General features: G+C 40.9%; 2 protein-coding genes across 6 annotated transcripts in view; both read right to left on the reverse strand.

Annotated features, from left to right (window-relative positions):
• Positions 1 to 501: 501 nt before the first annotated feature.
• On the reverse strand, positions 502 to 8,404 carry LOC146389081 (cysteine protease atg4da-like). Of its 3 annotated transcripts, none has more exons than XM_084926739.1 (11): positions 8,225 to 8,404; positions 6,253 to 6,503; positions 6,064 to 6,147; positions 5,776 to 5,946; positions 4,091 to 4,379; positions 3,941 to 4,008; positions 3,607 to 3,734; positions 3,346 to 3,424; positions 3,176 to 3,249; positions 1,386 to 1,505; positions 502 to 1,175 (listed from the first exon to the last, which is right to left on the reverse strand). In XM_084926739.1, the coding sequence occupies exons 2-11, from the start codon at positions 6,443 to 6,445 to the stop codon at positions 1,005 to 1,007; spliced, it is 1,377 nt and encodes a 458-aa protein (XP_084782865.1). In that variant the 5' UTR covers positions 6,446 to 6,503; positions 8,225 to 8,404; the 3' UTR covers positions 502 to 1,004. The 3 variants fall into 3 exon arrangements, with proteins under 3 accessions (XP_084782865.1, XP_084782864.1, XP_084782866.1); XM_084926738.1 differs by having other exon boundaries at positions 5,776 to 5,949; XM_084926740.1 differs by lacking the exon at positions 8,225 to 8,404 and having other exon boundaries at positions 5,776 to 5,949; positions 6,253 to 6,343; positions 6,412 to 6,503.
• A 95-nt stretch (positions 8,405 to 8,499) lies between these two features.
• The window catches only part of LOC146389082 (microtubule-associated serine/threonine-protein kinase 1-like), a 57,015-nt gene continuing 43,907 nt past the window's right edge, over positions 8,500 to 21,607 (reverse strand). For all 3 annotated transcript variants that reach the window (XM_084926736.1, XM_084926735.1, XM_084926737.1), the window contains 14 exons: positions 20,535 to 20,673; positions 20,284 to 20,416; positions 19,319 to 19,484; positions 19,084 to 19,185; positions 16,793 to 16,915; positions 16,492 to 16,601; positions 16,225 to 16,385; positions 15,845 to 16,104; positions 15,516 to 15,737; positions 15,201 to 15,430; positions 14,868 to 14,990; positions 14,634 to 14,767; positions 14,357 to 14,544; positions 8,500 to 13,447 (listed from right to left, as the gene is read on the reverse strand). In XM_084926736.1, the coding sequence (XP_084782862.1) occupies positions 11,859 to 13,447; positions 14,357 to 14,544; positions 14,634 to 14,767; positions 14,868 to 14,990; positions 15,201 to 15,430; positions 15,516 to 15,737; positions 15,845 to 16,104; positions 16,225 to 16,385; positions 16,492 to 16,601; positions 16,793 to 16,915; positions 19,084 to 19,185; positions 19,319 to 19,484; positions 20,284 to 20,416; positions 20,535 to 20,673 (3,680 nt within the window). In that variant the 3' untranslated portion in view covers positions 8,500 to 11,858. The remainder of the gene's footprint in view (positions 13,448 to 14,356; positions 14,545 to 14,633; positions 14,768 to 14,867; positions 14,991 to 15,200; positions 15,431 to 15,515; positions 15,738 to 15,844; positions 16,105 to 16,224; positions 16,386 to 16,491; positions 16,602 to 16,792; positions 16,916 to 19,083; positions 19,186 to 19,318; positions 19,485 to 20,283; positions 20,417 to 20,534; positions 20,674 to 21,607) is intronic.

The following is a 21,607-nucleotide window of genomic DNA, read 5'->3' on the forward strand; positions in this document are numbered from 1 at the left end:
GTATTGTATTACGTGCAAGGGACTGAGTCAACATTGTCATGATGGCTGCTTAGAAAAGAGGAAGGGGACAAAAACGCATTAATCAGATACATACTGACATGCAGACATTTTTTCCTCCTTTTGACCAAAACACTCTCTTCCCCTGACCAAACATGGTTGTTTCAGATGGCTGCCCCAAGATGATCCTGGTTCTGTGGGAAGCTTCTTCCTGTTAAAGGGGAGTTCTACCTCCGTACCATCACTAACCAGTTGCTTATCAAGGATGGTCATATCATTGTAGCTCTCTTAGTGTGGGGTAATATATTACATTGTAAAGCTCCATGAGTTGACCATTGTTGTGAACTGAACTATATAAGCATCACTGAGACTGAAAACAATTATTCTTTCATGGCGATCCATCTTTTTTTGTTCTCGCTCCTCTTCTCAATCAAGCCTGATGTTTTCATAAGGTCAGTACAAACAGGAAATGCAGTAGTTAAAGTAAGAGTGCACTACAGTGAATACTTATTTCTTTTTCATAAATTAATTTTCTCATTCCTAATCTGTTTATTTAGCTAGACAGCAAAAAACAAGCCAACCTGTAACATTTTCAGTAAATCTCGTAATTTTCCAGTGAGAGTAACTTTTTAAAACCCATTCCAGAAAAATGAATCTATTCACTTGCGCGAAATCAATCACAGTCGACTTGAAGTGTAGCACACAGGGCCATGACCTCATGGATATTTGGCTAATCTCAAGTCAATTAGGATGATGAGAGTTGATGAAATTATTAAAGCATTTACCTCTAAAAAATAAAAAAATAAATACAAACTGCAATAAAATATAACATTCTCAGTACTGATGCATAAACACTTCCCATGAAACTACTGAGGAGTCCATCTACCTCACTGTGTGTGAATGATGAGGACAATGTTCTTATGCTCAGTAATTTCCAAAAAGTGCAAAATGCTATGTTGAAAATTCAGTGAAGGACCTCCATCAGGACAGAGATGATCTTTTTATGTTTACAATAGAACAAACTCGTCCATGCTGTTGTTTGTATCAACTCTTCCCAGTTGGGTCTTCCTCTGTAGGAAGGTGACGCTGTGCGTGGGTGTGTTTGCTCTCGCTTCCTCCCGTGTTTTTCCTTCTTCAAATATAAACATGGGATATGTCTCTGCAGATGCTGACACAGCCTGTGGGAGACAGAAGGTGAACTAGAACTAATAACAATAAGCAGTGGAGAGTAGAATAATTCCTTCAAATTAACTTGATCGTTTTTTTGTTTTGTAAAAAAAAAAAAAAAAAAAAAAAAAAAGAAGGACAAAACAAATTTAGAAGACAAAATTATATTTCATGTAATAAAAGGCTCCTGGAACAGAAGCCCAAATTATCCATGCACATACCTCATTAACACTTGTGCACAATAACTCAAACTCCATTTGTCCTTTTGCATAAAATCCGATGGTGCAGCTGGGGTCCATGCGAGAGAAAGGCATTTTCCTGGGATTCTTACAGTGAAACGACTGCAAGCAGTGGGGACAGAAATGGGATCACACAAAAATCTCATTAGGCTCAGAGGAGAAACTCCAAAACGTCTCATATTGTCAATTCAACAAACACGTGGATATTTGTACACCATGTGGTGCTACTGCAGCTGCCAGGTTTTAACAGAAGTCATTACTTCATAGACAAAATGGGCATCCGGTCCATATACTGAGAGTGCAAGAAAACATGCTAGCAAGGATGTAAGTAGAGAAGGTAACTAAAAGGAGAAGATAAACGGTTAAGCGCCAACACAGCATGGCCCAAGATATGGAAGAAAGTTAAAAGAATTCAACCGATTCCGATTGTGTCAGAATCGAGGCCACTGACTGAAAGATATCCGACTCTAACAAGTTAATAATAAACCTTTTGTCAACAAAGTATAACCCAGGTAAACTGAAAAGCAAATATGATCTATGTGTGATGCAAAAAAAATACAATAAAATTACATTTTTTAAATTTTTAAAAAGGGTATAGATATATCAGTCTTATCTAGTGTTATGAAGACAGAAATTGTGGAACATGTTTTCTTCTTTCAATGTAAAACATGAATATGAATTTTGGAATGATTTTTAAAACTGGCTTCACTCGGAATAATACATGTTTGCTCACTATAAGTATGTGAGTGAAAACTGGGGTAACTGGACTGGCAATTAATCTGATTTATGCAAGCACAATATTTTTTGCATAAATCAAAACACGCAAAGTTTAAGTGGACGGAAGAAAGTTCTCAAAATATTTTCTAGATTTCTTTGACGGACTCACATGTGCTTCTGTTTTATTATCCTTTATTTAGTTGTCCATTTCTTGTCTCAACACCAGGGTATGGCTCTTCTTCTCTTCAAGAGCCCTGAAGTGTTTGCATATTGCATTAATTAAAAGAAAACATCACTGCGTCGTTATAACCCCAAGGTGGCATGCCTTTCAGTCTGCGAACACCGACTTGAACCCAACCTCATCCCTGTTGTCCATCTTCGTGCTTTTATTTTTACTCAGTTTTAGTCCTTGCTCACTAAAAGCTCAGCATCTAAGTGCTATTTTTAGATTCGCCCTTGTCACAATGGGTCGCTACAGCAATTAGCGCCACATGTTGGGTTTTTACCTGACAAAACCCTGAAGGCATTTGTGTCTCTGACTGGAATTAAAAGTGCAATATTTTGCTTGCCAGGTAAACATATGAACAACTATACTATGGAAAAATTTCTAAAAAGTCATAATTGAATGGTTTTTATTCAAAGACATATAAACTTTAAAAATATTTCATACAGTGTTCCGGGTTAAAATTAATTCAAATGACCTATAAGGAACACACAGTGATACTGATGAAGGAGTAATTTGAGGGTACATCTTACACCTGGTGTTCCGCAAAGTTGCTGAGCCAGTTCTACTTGTTACCCTTTTAAAAACCAGCCTAGATTTTGAAAAGTTCCACAGGCAAACAATACATAGCAAAGTAATCTGAAACACAACTTTTATTTATTTTTCAACAGAAATGTTTCGAATCCATTTGACTTTGGCACAAGCAGAGGCCCGAGTCAGTGGAAAAGAGGTACTGTAGAGCTGTGGTGGCATGTCTCACCTTACTTAAAAGCGATCACAAGAGGAAACAAAACAGAAAGCCAGAAAGAAGAAGAGAAATGGTTGCTCATACCTCCAAGGGAAAGTTATTTGTTACATCCACTGTGGGCTGACAGTAGTGAGGGTCCAAGTACAGCAGATGGTCATCTTTTGTACAAACGTGCCAGAGGAAGAAAGAAAATGTAAGGATGGACATGAAATGGCTCAACACAATAATCATAACACACAATTTACTCGGCTTACCCTGGAAGCCAACGAAGAACAAAGAGTGCTTTGGTTTGCCGCCAATGATCCCGATGCAGCACTCCAACATCAAGAGTTTCTGTTGAAAGACAAAAGGAACGGCTGAATTTTTCCATTCAGAGATCCAGTTTTGCTTAAAAAAAACAAAAAACAAAACAAACCCCCCTCCCCGAAAATATTCACAAACAAAAGCCTTAGAGACATATCTCTAAGTTCAGTAAGGCACCCAGATTACATTACGTAAAAATACTGGTTCTGTACTTTGACACTGGTGATGTAGGACGGATTGAGATCTTGCCCGCCAAGACGCACAGGAACCAGGATGAGGACAGATTTCCAGTGCTGAGGGAGAGGCCGTTCGCACAACTTCCTCACATCCTGCAGGTAGACTGAACAAAGAAGGAAAGAAACATCTAAAGTCCATTTTACTCATTGAATCTTTTCAACACCAATTTAAGCTCTTAAAAACAAACAACAAAAACCCACTTTTTCTTTTTTTAAAAAGAATCAACTTTTTTAAAGAGTTTATCCACAATCTCCTCTTCTTAAAAAATAAAATATGTTGTGTTGCAAACACTATAAAGATAACACTCACTGGTGCAATCTTGTGCTACATACACAACTAGATTGGGAAGGTCCACTACTGAAGCTTCCACAGCTTTCCTGAAACAGAATGACCTTCACTGTTAGAGACGATAAACTTTTTAGTTCGACTGGTCTCTTACATCATCAATTTAAGTCTCACCGGAGGATATGTGCCGCAATGGACGGACCATACCAGTCCCCAGCCTTCTTCCCTGAGCTTTTGCCCAGTTCTACAAGCTGATGTATGCCAAAGGGAGCTGTGGGGTTGTCTGCAGACCAGCGTAAAATCCTTCTGTGTGTACTCTCCACGGGTCTATCCAGGATGGACCCCCAGCTCAAATGTCGACTTTTCTTGCTTTCCCTTTCACTCGAACTAAATCCATCGTTCACAGAGTGCATCAGGTCCATGTCATCTTTGACAACACGTTGGTTCCCAGACCAGGTGCAACCTTTAAAAAAAAGAAAAAAAGAAAGACAGTCGTTATTGCAAAGTTTGTATATTTGTTTCACTGAGAAGTAAAACACAGTTTTCCACTGTTCTCATCTGTGGCAAAATTATTTTCTTTCAGATGAGTTTTTTTCTTAAGATATTTGTTTTGCCATACTGTAAAATGTTATTGAGCTATATACCATTCTACCTACTGTATGTTCATTATTTGTTGTGTTTAACTTGATGCGATTTAAAATTCTGTAACAAAACTTCTAAAGATGGGGCAAATGAAAAATACCTCATTGTGTACACAGACAACTTTGTTTAATTTCCTATAGCTCACTATAGTAGAACAGAGTTAAACTGTAAAATAAGCATATAGCATTTATTTCAGAGGAATTGCCGTCACTTTTATGCACCGTTTTCCATTTGCAGGTGCTCAAATGTAACTGGACAATTAAATCTAAGGCTGCGTCATGGTGCTTTACCAGTTTAGTAGATTAATGTCAGCAGGTGATTCCCATCGTGGCATGAAAGCTGCTAAAACTGTGAACCCCAACATACTAAACAGTCAAAGGAGATTCCAGTGCAAGTTAAGCAAACAGTCCATCCAAAAACAAATGAATCAGAAAGACCGCACAAATAGTATGAATCAAATCAACAGTTACATTCTGACGAAATACATAAGTACAACTTTCCTAGCATTAAAAAAAGAAGCAAAAATGATGCCGCATCATTTCAGGACAAAGCAAAACTTCTTTAGGCCACACAGCCAAGTAAAGAACATTCTGCAGGAGGCAGCCATGAATGAACTGATTCTTCATGTTTTGGAGAAATGAGACTAAAATTAGACTCATAATCCGAATCACACAACATCCTTTTGTAAACCACAGAGCAGTCAGAACGATGTTTTGGCATGCTTGGCTTCCACTGGTGCTGGATCACTAGTGTTTATGGGTGATCACGGAAGACAGATGCATCTGGATGAAATCTGAAGTGCACAGAGCTAAACTTTCTTCCCAGATTCAGCCAACTGCAGCAAAGCTGACTGGACAGTGTTTTTAAATAGCACAGATGGACAATGACCTAAAACACACTGTTAAAAATACTTCAGAAACGTTTAAAGGCAAAGACATAAAATACTCAACAATGGCTGAGTCGATCATCTGAGCAACTCAAAACAATCGAGCTGAATTTTACCTGCCAAAGACAGAAGTGAAGGCACAAAGACCCCAGATTGAGGAACAACTGAAAACAGCAATAAAAGGCCTAAAAAGGAGGAACCCACTGTTTAGTGTACCTGACTTTAGAGAAATATTGACTGCAAGTAAAGCCAGTCTGTTTGAATGAAAATTAAAATAATCTCTGGATGTCTTTTCACTTGTTGATAAGACTATGTGATACTGTAGCAGGACCTGGTGGCATCAGATGCAGTAGCAGGCCCTGTGCCAGCAGCATCTGGCTGGAGCGTAGAACACAACCCCAACCGCTGTCGGTGGTCAGAGAGGAGCCGGGGAGCGGACGGAAACCTCGTCTGTATGTAAACCACAGGAGCGATGCAAAGCAGTGACGGAAATGCTGTTGATCTACTGCAACAATTACAGAGGCACAATTACAATTTTCTCCATTGCTTTTACAGTCACATGACAGATCGTTTCAGGGTTTACACGGGACAAATGCTCTACTCCTACAAAATGCCTCACCTTCATCTTTGAGCTCATAGGATTTCCCCAGCATGAACACAGGAGAGCGCTTGCTAAATTTAGATTTTTGCTTCAAGGTCCAGCCTGAAAGGGAAAAACGGTAACTGTTTACTTTCAAAAAACAAAGAGGACAAGCAGGTCTGCTCACCACATCACTTATTTTCAGTCTCTGACAGAAAAAGAACTGACCGTATTTGACGCTGTTCCATGCTGAGACCAACTTGTCTTTGAATCTGCCTGTGTCCTCTGCCTCCTGGTCATCCCTGCTGTCTTCTAGGCCCTGGGAAACAGCTGATTCAGTAGAGAAAAAGACCCAATCATCCATGAGGTCATCAGCAGTAGACTGACCCACAAACTGAGCAGAGGAGGTGCTAGGCTTCATAACATGTAGAGATGACCACGATGGAGCAAGAAGAATTGCTCATTATCATCACAGCAGCCTACACACAGAGAAAAATAATAATAATAGCCCAGTTACATACATATGACACAATCAGCCATGGATGATGCACCCATATGCAATAATTATATGATGCATTCTTGCAACACACAAACTCTACTAGCAGATCTCAGAAGCTAATGTTACACTCAGCAAAGCCATTAATGATCCGTGTCAGTAAGGAAAAAGAAAGCACGTGACGGCACCCTGTGACTCAAGGAATTTCAGATATGCCTATTTAACTGCAGCAGGAGACTTGCTGGTTTCTTATTTTAACTAACATTTGGCCACTAACTCCGAAATTTTAGAAAACGGATTTTTGGCAAAGTGCTGCATTTACATGTTCATGCAATTTGTGCGGCTAGATGAGTAAACAGTGTAAAGGTCCCAAGACAACAGTGTAAAAATCTGCACAACAAGCAAAATGAAGTAAATTATCAGAAACAAATGTGCTTGTACTGTTCACAAATTGACACAGTAACTGATATATTTTCATGTTCTGAATCATGGGTCAGTTTTCCAGCCTAGCCTTACACTAAAAGCTTATTTTTTCCCCCCTCAGTGGAGATCATCCTTGATTTTTCTTTTACTCTGGGAGTAGGCTTAATCTATGTCCGTGGAACTGGCTGTATGAGTTTGTTAATACTAATGTTAATTTGTTAATCAATGAGTTGATGAGATTGAGTTGCTGCTGTTAGAAGAACTTCATAAACAGATCAGTAGCTTAGTTTGTGCCTCTCCAGTTCAGGCTAAGGGCCTCCTCAAATGGGGAACAACATAAAACTTGAGATAAAAATGATGTAGGAAAGGAAACAACACAATGCTCAACTGAAAAAAAGGGTAATTATTTTGACCTCTTAACCTTCTATATTTCAGTTGAATGTGTGTATTTCACAGTTACTTTCAAACAGAACCATTTAAAAAAGGGGCATCAAACATAAGGCCCAGGGGCCAGAATCGACCCACAAGAGGCTCCAGTCCAGGTAACTGGACACCTCTGAACAATGTGAAAAAGTGCATGGATTTTGGACTTTTAATTGTATTTTCATGAGTTTTACGTTTGATATTACTGACAAAAGACACCCCCGCTCCCCCACAATGCCTTTCATGCTACACCAAAGTGGTTAAGTAAACAATTAAATAAGAGAAAATATACAGTTTTTCAGTATCTACTATAGATATGTCTTGTTTTTTGTGTTTTGTATTTTCTGTAAATGTACAAAACAACTGAGACAAATTAAATTGCACCTTTTTTTTCTTAAATCGTGGGCATCTCGGGGATTAAATGTTTAGTTAAATGTCTTTGCACTCAGAGAAAGGGAAGTTTCACTGGTCTGGCCCACTTAAGGTCAAAGTGAGCTGTATTTAGCCCGCATGATGTAAAAGTTTGACATCCATGATCTACGAGTTTTAGTTAGTAGTCTCTCTCTTCGGTCGTTCAGTTCAAACCTCTCACAATTGAAATACTTCAGAAGTCCGGTAAAGCTTGGGAAACTGGTTTAATACTGAGCAGCTTATTATGATGTGCTCACGTGTTTTTTTAAATTTTAAAGAAGCATTAAGTCTTTAAGTTCGAATACTTAAATTGTAACGTTACCTTCCATAGGCGAGTGGCACGGAATCAAACTAGTTTACAGTAAACTACAGCGCTGTGTGAATACACCAGTGACACCTCTGTCAAACAAAATTAAGCGAATTAACACATAAATAAATACATTTTACCTTCATTTCGGTAGTGTCATTCTACCTCCGGTGATAAGAATGAGTCAGTGAGCAAATGTGAATGAAGTGTGCCGGTCTGTTTTCGTTTTGTTGGGCTCAGTTTTGCTCGGTCTTCGAACTCTTCGAACAGCAGCGGTCAAGTGAAGTTGCGCTCACTTCCTGTTTATACAGGTCACGTGTTGTCACTCCTGTGATTGGCCAACGGAGGACCAATAACAGTGAGACCCGACTCTCAGGGCGGACGTTCATGTTAGACTCAAAAAGTGAGACAAAAGAAGTATTTTTTGCATTTTATTCTGCACTATAGGCTTTTTTATTTTAGTTTGTTTCTGCATTGTTTTTTTACGACAGTGGCTATTAGGTATGTAACAATGTAATGGACAACAATAGTCTGAGAAAGCAAAGTTCTCGTAAACACGCCTAACACTTGGACAAAAATAGACGTGACAGCAACATCACAGCTTCCGACTTAATAGAAAGACTAGTCAAAACTGCACAGGATGGGCTAGCCACATAGATTTGGTAAATTTCTCATTCTAAACGTAATCAGCGTCAGAACATGAACTAATATTAGTAGTAAATCAGAATTTTAAATAAATACAAAGTTACTAAATACAACAAATAGAAAAAAAATATAAGAAAAAATAAAAACGTTTGACACAACATAAAGTGCATTTTTTTTCCTCACATCACACATAAACCACCACTGTTTAATGTCTAAACATCTAAACGTCATATAAATCTGATTCAAAGATGTTCATCATTAATCAACCAGAACTATAATGTGTGGGTTAGAAAGATCCACAGGCAGAAGATAGACTGCTCATTAAATGTTCACTAGTTTTTTTGTGTACCTCAGGTCCTCTGGTGTCAAGTTAGTTCATCCACAAGGTGGCAGTCTAAACCAGGTCTTGGACCTGGAGTCCAAAATCTATCAAGATCACTTGAACACACAACAATAAACATCACCTTAACACTAAAATCCTCTTGACAGATCTACTCCTGTGTACAACCTACTACGGTTTCACTGACGAGGATGCTCAGTTTTATGGAACTGGGCACTTTTGGATTGCATATTGTTACACTTTTAAGTACAAAAACCCAACAAAAACATCACATTATCCCTAAATGAAAACACTGGCACTTTCCTTCACACCTATTACACTATAAACTGTACTTCTGTATAAATAACAAAGAGCGAGTAAAACCGCAAAATCTCCTCTAAGTTGTACTTTCATTACGCTTCTGTCTCCACTTTATCTCCATGCCACACTCTGAGCACACTTATATATTCACTTAATAGGTTAAAATATGTAATTGCACATTTCACTATGACCAGCAGAGACAGCTATTTAAACCAAATGCTTGACTTATTGCAACCCTTTCCCCTTATTTTTTCTCATCTAGAGCACAATGTAAATGTAATATTGAGGACACACACAGAGAAAAACTCACATCATTAACACATTGCATAGCGTCCCAGTGCAAGATCACCTCACCAGTGTCTCAAAATCCAGCCCTTAAACACATCTGGAACAAACAAGCTGATCCCCATTCCAGTTCAGTCACTGCAAGCATTTTGGTATCTTGGTCCAGAGTTCAGGATTGTTTGACCCCCCCAGTGCACGACATATGAAAAACCTTTCTGTGCCTGATCCCTTTTAGTAACTAAAGACTAAAGAAAATACAGTTCGTGTCATACTGAACTAAATGATAAAGCAGATGTAATGTAATGCCCATTTAAATGAGGCATGTGTGCCAAAATTATGTTCACTTGCTCACTGCTTATGTCTGCTTAACATGTCAAGTTATGTTTGAAAACAGAAGGCGGTGACCGAAGATGCTTTCCATGTGAGCCAAATGTATTAACAGTCCAGGTCTAAAAACAGAAATACAAAACGTAGAAACCAGCATACAGTTAGGTCCATAAGCTTTTGGGACATTTTCAAACACAAGTGAAGTGAATGATTGCAGATTTCTTTTCTAGGAACCCTTTTGTGAAGGTTGTCAAAGCCTACAAATATGAAATACAGAAGGATCAGAATAATCAATAAAGAAAAATAAGGAGAAAAAGAGAACAGCTTCTGATCTGAAGCACACCACATCATCCGTCAAACATGGTGGAGGCAGTGTTATGGCATGGACATGTTTAGCTGTCAGTGGAACTGAGGCACTAGTGTTTATTGATGATGTGACCGTTGAAAGAAGCAGCAGGATGCATTTAGTGAAGTGTACAGGACTATGCTTTCTGCTCGGTTTCAGACAAACACTGCAAAACTGATCAGACAGCTCTTCACGGTGCAGCTGGATAATGACCTAAAGCAAACTGCAAAATAAACCCAAGAGTTTCTAAAAGAAAAGAAATAGGAGATGCAGACAGACCCATAAACATGCAGCAACTGAAGGCAGATGCAGTAAGGGTCTAGCAGAGCATCTGAAACAGCATTTGCTGGTGTCATCGCAAAAGATTTTCATCTAAATATTAAAAACAATCCTGATTTTTAAAACCATGCTAGTTTGTTTAATTAATTTTGAACCTCTGAAACTTGGGGACTGTGTATAAATATCACTATAACACAGTTAATTCAAAATCTGTGCTAAACCATCTTAAAATCCACTGTGTTGGTGTGCAGAGGTGAAAATATTTTCTAAATGCGTTTTTGTCCAAAATGTTATTGACCTAACTGTACTCAAAAAACCTAAATAAAAACTGTTTAAATATTAAAAGAAAAGCATAAATGAAAGGCAAAATTAATTTAAAATAAATAAATAAATAACATGAAATGTAAACCCAAGTGTAAAAAAATAAATTGATCAAAATTCACAAATAGAAACAAACAGCAACCGAGTAAACAAGCAGTAAGAAAATTTTCACAGGGGACTTGTCAAAAACTATCTAACGCCTCAAATTTGACTAAAAGCAAACACAATTTGTTGGGTCTCTAAAAGTTATTTAAAATTATCAGCTGTTTGGAAGGACCTTACACAGATTGTTCCAGAGCCTGAGATCCATAACAGAAAGTAATCTTCAACATATTGTGGAGCTGACTCACAATAAAAATGCTATTACATAAGAGCATTTAAAAAAATCAATTCTGTCTTTCACAGTTTTTTCTTCCTGCTACGAGTTAAGTCTTTGAAACGACATAAAAAATATTTAGTCACATGTCAAATCGACACACACGGCAAACACGTGAACATAATTTTGGCACTACTGGACCCCCATACAAGGATAACAGACTCCGACCTGTCTGCGCATGTGGCTGTGTTCAGTTGAAAAGTTGTTCACAGTGTTCTCTACCTTAAGGTCTGCTGTATAATTAAATTTTTTTTTAAATATTCTTTCATTTCCCATGTACAGTGTTAGACATGCATTCAGACATATGCATTTGTTTGTACTATATACAACATAATGTGATGAACATACAGTACATACACAGGTCTACATTAGGACACCATGTGCACACGTTTTCCAGCAGGAGTCAGCTGATGCAACTTTGTTCTGTCATCTTTTTTGGTCTTTTTTTCAGCATGTCTCTCCATTTACATTTCGTGTAAATTCATGATATGTTAGCTTGATGCTACAGTTAAAAAGGCATTGCATGGGACAATCGCACTCCCTCTGAAGCTCTTATCACGAGTGATGCTTAGAGCTGCGAATGTTTCCTTTATCAGATTGGATAGTGCTGGCTGCTGTCTGAGCCCCCCGGCGGAGACTGACAGACGAAGCTTCTCCTTTTCCTGCAGCGCTTCCCCGCTTCTCCTCGCCAGACTTGGATATGTCTTTTACCTTGCCTCCCTCTTGTGATCCCCCCTTCATAGGCCCGAGGACTGTTTTGGCCACGCTTGTAAGCTGGGTAACGAAGCTGGCTTTATCCCCTGGAGACATGGGCCGTGACTTGCTCGAGGCGGGTGAGGCTGCATTCGAGGAAGGCGACATGGGGTTCTCCTCCAGGACCTCCAGGTGTTGCCTCTCCTCCTTGACTCCTCTGTTTGTTGGCTTCTCCTCTTTGCATGTGGCTGCAGCGTGGGCTTGACCCTGGCTTGGAATTACAGGTGTAGGTCCTTTGAGCTTGGTGGTATCACTAGCTTTATAGCTTGCTCCTTTCTCTATCGTGTCTGTACCTTTACGCTGCTTGAGCTGCTCTGTAGGTGCTTTCTGAAAGGTCCCTTTGTGTGCAGCTGAAGGGCCTTTTGCCTTCTCCTCAGTCTTCTCCTGAGCTTTTGTTGCAGGTCCACTATCTGTTTGTGCACTTTGCTGCTTGGAGTCTTGCTTTAGCAGGCCCTTTGATGTGCCTGAAGGAGACATTTTTTCGTTGGGTTTACTCTTAAAAGTTGCTGCCTCAGAACCGGAAAGGCTTGAACTTGGAGCTTTGATCCCAGAACCAAGCTTAACCTCTGAAGATGAAGCACTGGACTTGATTTCAACTGCAGCTCCACATCCACGACTCTTTGCAACCTCAGCAGGAAGTAACGTTTTACATGTGTCAATGATGCTCGTCTTAGAAGCTGCACTCTCAGTTTGTGACCCAGCAAGCTCAGACTCTGTGGTTTGGACTTCTTTCTCTCTTACTGTTAAGAGTGTGTCACGGCTGAGTGGCGATTCCTGCCTTCCCAGACGTCTCACAGGCTTTAGGCCTCCAACCTCCCCTCCCATAGGAGGAGAGGGGGAGGATGATGATGAAGGAGATGGGGGAGCGGGTCCGTTCTCTCCTTCCATCTCTAGCAGACTTTGTAGACTGTGCTCACAGTGGAAGGACTCTCTCCTGTAGTCCCCGTGTGTCACCTCCAGGCTATGCTTGCGTAATGACACCCCCCCTGTCAGAGGAGAGGGCGATGATGATGATGAAGAAGGCAAAATCTGTGCTCCTATCTTCTCTGCAGACTGCACCCGCTGCAGCAAAGGGGACCTGGGTGGCTCCGCACTCTTGGGACGTGGGCGGGCAACAGGAGGTGAGGAGTGCAGCTTGGCAGGAAACATCTGCGTGGTATTGGAGCTCCCTACCGTGTGCCCAGTGAGAGGTGGAGGAGAGGAGGTGGTCGGGGACGGGGTGTGAGCCAGGGGAGACAATGGGATGTTGCCAGCAGATTTGCAGCGAGCCGAGCGGTACTGCCGGTGAAGTTTGGGAGACAGCCCATGTAGGGAGCTGGGTCTCATGTGGTGAGTGGTTGCAGGTGAGTTAGGGGTGCTGGAGGCCGGGGAGCTGCTCTGGGATGATGTACCTGAGGAAAAAGAAGAATATTTGAATATTTTTTTCCCAACACAATGAAATGAATATGTGTGTGTTTCTACTCATGTGTCTTGAGTTGTAGGCTAAATTATATAAAGTATAAGTGTGATGAAACACATGAAACATACTTGCAATGTAAAATAGAAAGAGCAGTGAAACGCAGCTCTTTCACCTTATTTTTTTCTCAAAACAAAGTTTCTTTTGAACATTATATATGCTTCTCTTAGGCAATATTACTAGAAAACACTCCATACATTTTAATTTCTATACCCAGTTTTATCTATTCATTAAGCCAGATTATATAAATCGTTTAGTTAAAGTACAGGCATGTCTTAAAGACCTGCACGACCTCTAATTTCCTGCTTCTAAATTCAAATAAAATGACATTATTGTACTCAGCCCTAATCTTAGAAACAATATGTCTTACCAGATGCTTTTATGGCATTACCCTGCCCTCCAGTAACACTGTGATTATATATCACAGTGAATATTGGAGTCATTTTTGACCAGATATGTCCTTCAATGCGTATTTTAAGCCTTTAGTCATTTGTGCGGTATTTCTAAAATTAGAAACATCCTGTTTCAGAATGATGCTTAAAGGCTAGTTAATGAATTCATTACTTCTAACTTGACTACTGTAATTCATTATTATTAGGAAACTGTTTTAGTGAACTAGCACAAAAAAATGAATTAAACTAAATATAGTGTTAGTAACAAAAAACACTCAAAGTATTTCCTTCCCCAATAACTAATAGAGAAATGATTAATGTTTAGTCTTCCCCACTGGACTCCACAGGCAAGACATTACACGCATCTTCCTCCATCGCATTACTCCCCAATTGTTTTTTGCTTTTAAACGAGATTATAACAGGCACACGTGCTGGTCGCCTTAAATACTAACCCAGGTGCGGAGATTCAAGAGCGCCACGATAACTCTGAGTGGGCGAGCGGGCAGAGAGGCTGTGGGTGGGGGAGCCCGGGAGACTGTCTCCAGACGACAGGGAGCGATTTAAAGACGAGAGGCTCCGGCTGGTGTGGAGCAGGTTGGACTGCTTGGTGATTTTCCTGAACAGGGAGCTGCGCTTCTTACTGAAAGATGAACAAAAAGCCGAATGATTAGAGTGAAATCATCCAAATGACAGAGGGATACGTTTTCTTGGAATGCTGCAGTGACGCACTCTTGTCCGTCCTTGGCTCCGGTCCTCTTGATGCGTCGTGCCATCTTGCATTTATAGCTGGACTTGCGGGCAGGACCCACTTTGATGGAGGTGTTTTCAAAAGGAGTTGTTGTAATAGTCACCTTGTTCCCACTCTGCAGTTGATGCACAATTATATGATTTATATTAGTACATAAATATATGGATAGATGTTTTTTAAATTGTTTTTATTTTAGATGGATAGATCTCTCCTACCTTCAGGATCAGCTCCACTACCTCTGTATGGACCAAACCGTGGACTGACTCTCCATTTACATGAGTGATGAGGTCACCAGCACTAAGTCCAGCCTCCTGAGCCGGACCTCCATCTTCCACATGCTGTGATTGGAACAAATAAACATCACAGATTTGACTATTAAGTATATTAGCCCAGTTCCCTTCAGATACTGTATGGTACTCTGCATGGGCTGTTCTGCAGAATCACATTAAAGGCGCTATGCGAATAAATAGTAATAATCACATTTGTTTCTGCATTGCTTTAAAGGGAGAAATCAAGATTTCTGCATCCTGTTTGCTTTGCTCTCTCACCCAGACCATGTGATGCACGCTGTAAACATCGCTGTCTCCCATGTAGACTCTGATAGCTCGGAGGGTGAAGCCGTACTTCTTCCCAGAGCGGTGGATGGTGATGGGAGAATGCAGGATGTTGACCATCGGGGAGTAGTCTCGGCTGGGGGATGAGTCACGAGAGGAAGGGTTGGATGAGAGGGAGCGGGGCGACATGGGGCTCGCCAGAGGGGATGCACCGTGTTGTTCCACTGAGGAGAGAAAGCACAAAAGATTCATTTCTAAACACTGTTTTTTAAAATGTCTTTGTTAATGCAGTAAAAGAAATGCCTTTACCTGCTGGAATGATGACAGACAGAGCAGTGGCAGAGGCAGATTTGATAACTTTAGTTCCTGGTCTTGAGCTGCGTTTTTCTCCTTCCGAGAGCTGCTGGTGGCGAACTCTTCGCAGCACCAGGTCTGTGGTGGCCCCACGAGTCCCCGCTGGGTCTGGGAGCCCCAGAATGGTAGCACTGCTTGGCAGGGGCAGTGATGCATCAGCAGGTCTCAACAGTTTGTCTGTAATAAGGCAGCGACATGAAAGGTGATAGGAAATATATTTTTTCATGTTTTGGGGTGACAAATGAAATTGTTCAAGTCATGAGATGCTGCCTCGTTTTTCTTACCGCCAGCTGCAAAGCCATTACTTTCTTTAAGGAATGCCCTCAGGTCGCCTTGAGAAGAGATAGTGCCCATGGCTCCTTCCAGAGACGTTCCCCTGGCCTTCACTGGAGGTTGTCTGCCCGGGACAGGCAGCTCAGAGTCCAACTCCAGAGGGGAGGCCAATCGGTAAGAATCCATAAGAGCAGAGAAGCGCCTCCGTGCCCCAGACGGAGGGCTGGAATCACTCTCAGTGAAGGAGGACTCTGAGCAGGATAAACGCTTCCTGAAAACCAAAGATAATTATATTCTGAAATAAACTTTCAATGCCAATGAACCCAGGTAGAAGATCAAAAACAAACGGAAACACAGATAGTACTTTTTTATTAACTGTGCTTTTACTCACATCTCCGGTGAGCCAGTCCTCCAGCTCTTATCTCGGAGGGTGACACTTCCCAGGCTTTCTCTCTTGGCTAAGCGATCCTCCCTGGGGACCTTGTGCTCCCGTAGAGTCACGCCATGGGGTTTATGCTCCAGCTGAGACAGATGCTCCATACTGCTGTATACCTTCACATCGGTGCAGCATAACAGTAAATATTTGGGTTCTTTTGATTGATTTGAATGTAGACTGATGAATAAACACTGACAGAAAAATAAAAGTTTAGGTCCTGACCTTACTGAAGCGAGGGGAACACGACGAGAAGCGATGAATCTCCACGGGCTCGTCGTCATTGGTATCGTCTTCATCGTATGAATGCACGTGGTGATAGCGCTCTGAACGAGCTGGGGGTGAGAAGTAATGTACATTCAGTCAGCAGTGGCACGTCGGAAAATGTGCTTTATGCTAACATTTACATGGGAGATTTAAAGACCTTGACCTGTTTCGAAGAATAAGAAATTCCTAAGGTTTAAAGGATCTGTGCTGGAATTCATTCTCTTCAATACCATTCCTTCATTCCCAAAGGGGAACTTACTGTCGAAATAACTGGTGTCTTCCTCTGACTCTAGATGAGGGATGAACTCTGCCTTCTGTCTCAGCAGGCTGTTCCAGTCCACCTCAGTGAAGAATGAGTGCTGCTTCACTTCAAAAGCACCACCTTCGGGGCAGAGCAAAGGAAAGGAGGTGGATGTAAAAAGAGAGAATGAGGGAGTGCGATGACAGACAGGTAATAATAGCAGCCCTTAAGCATGTGGAGGCATTTCTACCCTGAATGAAGCTGACTTATTTGGGTAAACTGAATCCGTAAGCCAGCGCGCAGGATGACAGTTATTGTTCTAGGTCAGCGAGCCCCAGTCAGGGTTAGGTGTACCCAAGAGGGATGTGCAGTGGTGGAAGAAGTATTCATATGCATTTCTTAGATGAAAGTACTAATACAGCACAGTAAAAAAAAACACAAAAAAAACAACTGAACTACAAATAAAAGTCCTGGATAGAGACAAAAAACATTTACAGTGTCTTGTTTCACTGCTGAGAAAACAGACCAGTACAGTGAGGTTTATTAGATGGTATAAAGGAAAGCTGTTAACAGGAAGTCAGCCTAAACAATGAAATCATCAGGAAACCACAATGAGACTGTGAAAACACAAAGAAGATAGAAAATCTCAGTTTGGTGGGCCAAATGGAACTGTGACTAAGAGTTTGAGTGGACCACAGAAGACTGCAAGATTTCACATCAGGCTGCGGCATTTCTATTTTAGGATTCAAATACATCAGGAATCATTCAAATTTGTGCATTTTCTCAGAAAAGTTCATCTTAATCTTTGCAGAATAATGTTGCAGCTAAAAATCAAAGGAGAACGAGATGTAAAACAAAAGTAGCTCAGAAAGTGTGCAGTGGGATAGAAGCAAATTATTCAAGCACACTGCTACAGAATTGTTCCCGGAACATTGGAAGGTTCCCAAGTATATCCTCAAATGTAAATAAATATACATGCCACTTTATTAGCAACACCTTGCTAAGTACTGAATTGGACTCCTTTGGCCTTCTGAACTGCCTTAATTTATTGTGGCATAGATTCAACAAGGTGGTGGAAACATCCCTTGCAGATTTTGCTCCATGTTCACATGACAGCATAACACAGTTGCTGCAGATTTTTCAACTTTCTGTTCCACCACATCCAAAAAGGGCTCTGTTGGATTAAGACCTGGTGACTGAGGAAGCCATGTGGTTACACTGAACTCATTGTCAACTTCAAGAAACTAATTTGAGATGATTTGAAGTTTGTGACATGGTCTGTTATCCTGCTCGAAGCAGCCATCAGAAGATGACTGGTGAAGGGTAGACTGTGGTTATAAAGGGATGGACATGGTCAGCAGCAATAGGTAGGCTGAGGATTTTAAACAATGCTCAATTAGCACTGTTTTAAAATAGTGTCTCTAGTGGGCCAAGAAACACCATAACCAGCCTGAATTGTTGGTAAAAGGCAGGATGGGTACATGCTTTCATGCTGTTTATGCCAAATTCTGATCCCACCATCTCATTGTGCAGTAGAAATCGAGACTCATTACATCAGGCAATGTTTTTTCAAATCTTCTATTGTCCGGTTTCCTGTTCCAGTCATCAGTTTCCTGTTATTAAGCTGACATGAGTGACACCCGGTGTGGTCATGGCTGCTGGTGGTTCGACATGTTGTCCTTTCAGATATGCTTTTCTGTATATCTTGATTGTAACAATTTGAGTTACCTTTTCCTTCCTATCAGCTCAAAACAGTCTGGCCATTCTCCTCTGACATCAGCAAGACATTTTCACCCAGAGAACTGCTGCTCATTGGATATTTTCTCTTTTTAGACCATTTGCTGTAAACCATAGAGATGTTCAGTTTGCTCAGTTTGAACTTAAGCAGGTTACCTTAACCTGCCTATATGCCTAAATGCACTGAGTTGCTGCCATGTGATTGGCTGATTAGATGTTTTAAGGGGGAGTTGAACAGGTGTACCAAATGAAGTGGCTGGTGAGCCTACATCATTTTCCACATGTAAGCATTACATCATACACTGGACTAAAGAGTGAATGAAAACTAGCAGAGAGGTCTGAGCAGAAAAATCAATTATTACCACAGCTGAGAGTAAACAAATATGGTTAGAATAGTTCAAAAATATTGGAACCATAAAATATCTATGATGCATAAATCTGCATCAAAGAACATCCAGTCTGATTCAAATTTAAATGAATGCACATAGAAAATAACTTCAGGTGGTGAGGAATCACTACACGATTTCATCTGAATCCTGGAGAAGCCAGAAGCTCTGCTGTAGGAGACTGACCTGTGCCCAATCGAACCAGCGGATTTGTCTGCAGAAGAGAGGAGATCAGGTGCTGGGCATCAACAGGAAGAGCCTCATCTCCTTCTGGCCACACTATGTCATCTACCAGAAACAAGCCGACAGAGAGAGAGAGAGAGATTATGGTGGATGGTACATGACTAACAGTTTGTTTTACTTATCAGCTGTGCTCGGTGTCCAATGATGCTATTTCTACTGAGATACTTTGATCTCTCACCTGTAATGACCTGTCCAAACAGCTCCTCTGGAGTGTCTCCAAAAAAAGGCACGCAGCCCACCAGGAACTCATACAGGATGATGCCCATCGCCCACCAGTCCACTGGCTTTCCATAACCCTGACGAAGAATAACCTCTGGGGCGATATACTCTGGAGTTCCGCACACCTTAAAGTAAAGCAGCAATCGGTTGTTTCTTAAATTTTATGACCTCCGATTTTTGTGAATTACTTGGGACCCACTCATCCTTACAGGCTTGTGCATTTTTGCTGCTAATAACATTTCTTTCACATCTAACTGAATCGTGTATTCATCATTTACAACCGTACAGTCGCTCCTACAGTCGTCACAGAGCGGGAAACACACAGCATGTGGGGAGCATGCATATTTATGCTTAGCCAAGCCGTCACCTCAAAGATGCCAAGACAAGATGAAAGCCCCGGTGGGTGTTTTTTCATGTGCAGATGGGCATGCACTGAATCCTAACACATATGTGGTCGACGTGATGAATGCACGTGAAATAATGAGGCTTAAATTCAAAGCGAGTGCTGAATAAAAGCCCTGGAAATATAAGCCTTTCCTGAAAGAGAAATTATTATAACCAAGGAAAGGCTGGTCTACTGTTGTGCCAACTGTGCCATATTTGTCAGATACACCTGCCACACAATGGTAGGAAATATCTTTACATGGAAATGTAGCATTCAAAGGAAATTTGATAGTGAAACTTTGCTTGGATCATACTGTAGTCTACACTTTAATGCTGATAAAATAAAACACACACACACCTACAGTTGTCCTGATGTGTACAGTACAATTCATTTAAATTGACTCACATTCACTCGATACTTAGTTTTAATATAGCAGAGAGTTTTATTAATTTGTAAAATTCAGATGTTTTGTCAGACTTTATTTAAACAAATTAAGATCTGAGTAAATGGCTGTGTATCTGACTTCGCTTTGGTCATACCTGTTTATCCAAAAATTCCCGAGTATCTTTCTCTATGTGTCCTTCATACAAGTTGGTGGTCAGGCTCATCAGACCCATCTTCGACAGGCCAAAGTCAGTCAGTTTGATGTGGCCCATTGAGGTAATTAGGAGGCTGAGAACAGAAAGACAAAAGTTACATTTGAGCAGTCTAAACCTTATTTATACATCTTAGCAAATAATTGGCGCTTGCTCTCTTTGCACCAGTGTGACAGAAACTAGCTCCATCTTACTTGTCAGGCTTGAGGTCACGGTGCACGATGCCATAGTTGTGTAAGTACTCCAGCGCTAGGACTGTCTCTGCAAAGTACATGCGTGCCATTTCCACGGGCAGAGCCCCGATGTTCTTTAGCAGGGTGGCACAGTCCCCACCTGCCAACACAATTCAATATTTGATTAGTGTCCCGGGTACTCACCAGTTACAATGATTGGCTCCTGGTGGCTTTTGTGCTATACTCCTATTTAGGCTGACAAGCACACATAGTAATGCTATATAGTTATTTAAAACTATGCTTCTTATTGCGATTGTTTGTATTGACAACATACAGGCACACAGGGAACCTACACTGGACCTCTGACCTCTTCTTCAAGGTCAAATAAGGTCAAACTTTCATAAGTTTGCTGCTGCCTTTGTATTGTATTGGGAACATTTAGGAAATGTTACAAAATATCATGTCACCTTTGACCTCTGACCTCACCGACCTACATTTCATATCTTCCTTTCTTTCAAGTTGACCCCAAAATGTGCTACATCTTTCTAAGGGCGTCTTGTTAAAGTCTTTTATCACTAATATTTAGTAATAATGACATTAGTTAAACAGAAGCATCAAACGAGTCTCCAATAGAGGATTATAAATAAATGAAATCCTTACTACTTCAAAAAGCTCTCAGTGTCTATAACCCAATGAGACCTCTCAGGTCATCAGGTGCTGATCCTTCACTTGTTCCCAGAATCAGATCTAAATCTGCTGAGAGTGCTTCAGTTACTCTGGTCCTATTATTTGGAACAAGCTGCCTGCTGACCTCAGGTCAATTACTACTGTGTCTCAAAAACAGACTCAAAACCATTTCCACAGGCCTGCACATGATAACTGTGCCACTTTGGGAAGCACACTGAGTTTACATTTAAGGAAATGTGTCATGATATTCAGTTCAGTCAAGATACGGTTGGATTTAGGTTATGGTGTATACAAACAGGCACATTTAGCTCACTAACCAGTTAACAGCTTAGAACAGCGGTCCCCAACCCCCGGGCCTCGGACCGGTACCGGTCCGTGAGTCGTTTGGTACCGGGCCGCGAGAGTTG

Source organism: Perissodus microlepis, chromosome 4, assembly GCF_051167445.1.
Source record: "Perissodus microlepis isolate ML-2025 ecotype Zambia chromosome 4, ASM5116744v1, whole genome shotgun sequence".
In the NCBI taxonomy this organism is placed as follows: Eukaryota; Metazoa; Chordata; class Actinopteri; order Cichliformes; family Cichlidae; genus Perissodus; species Perissodus microlepis.

Excerpts from the sequence above, each read along its gene's own strand:
- LOC146389081 (XM_084926738.1), bottom strand. The coding sequence starts at position 6,445 with ATGAAGCCTAGCACCTCCTCTGCTCAGTTTGTGGGTCAGTCTACTGCT. Across the intron at positions 5,950-6,063 it reads CTATGAGCTCAAAGATGAAG|TAGATCAACAGCATTTCCGT; the intron begins GTGAGGCATTTT and ends TAATTGTTGCAG. Across the intron at positions 3,250-3,345 it reads GTTCTTCGTTGGCTTCCAGG|ATGACCATCTGCTGTACTTG; the intron begins GTAAGCCGAGTA and ends TTTGTACAAAAG.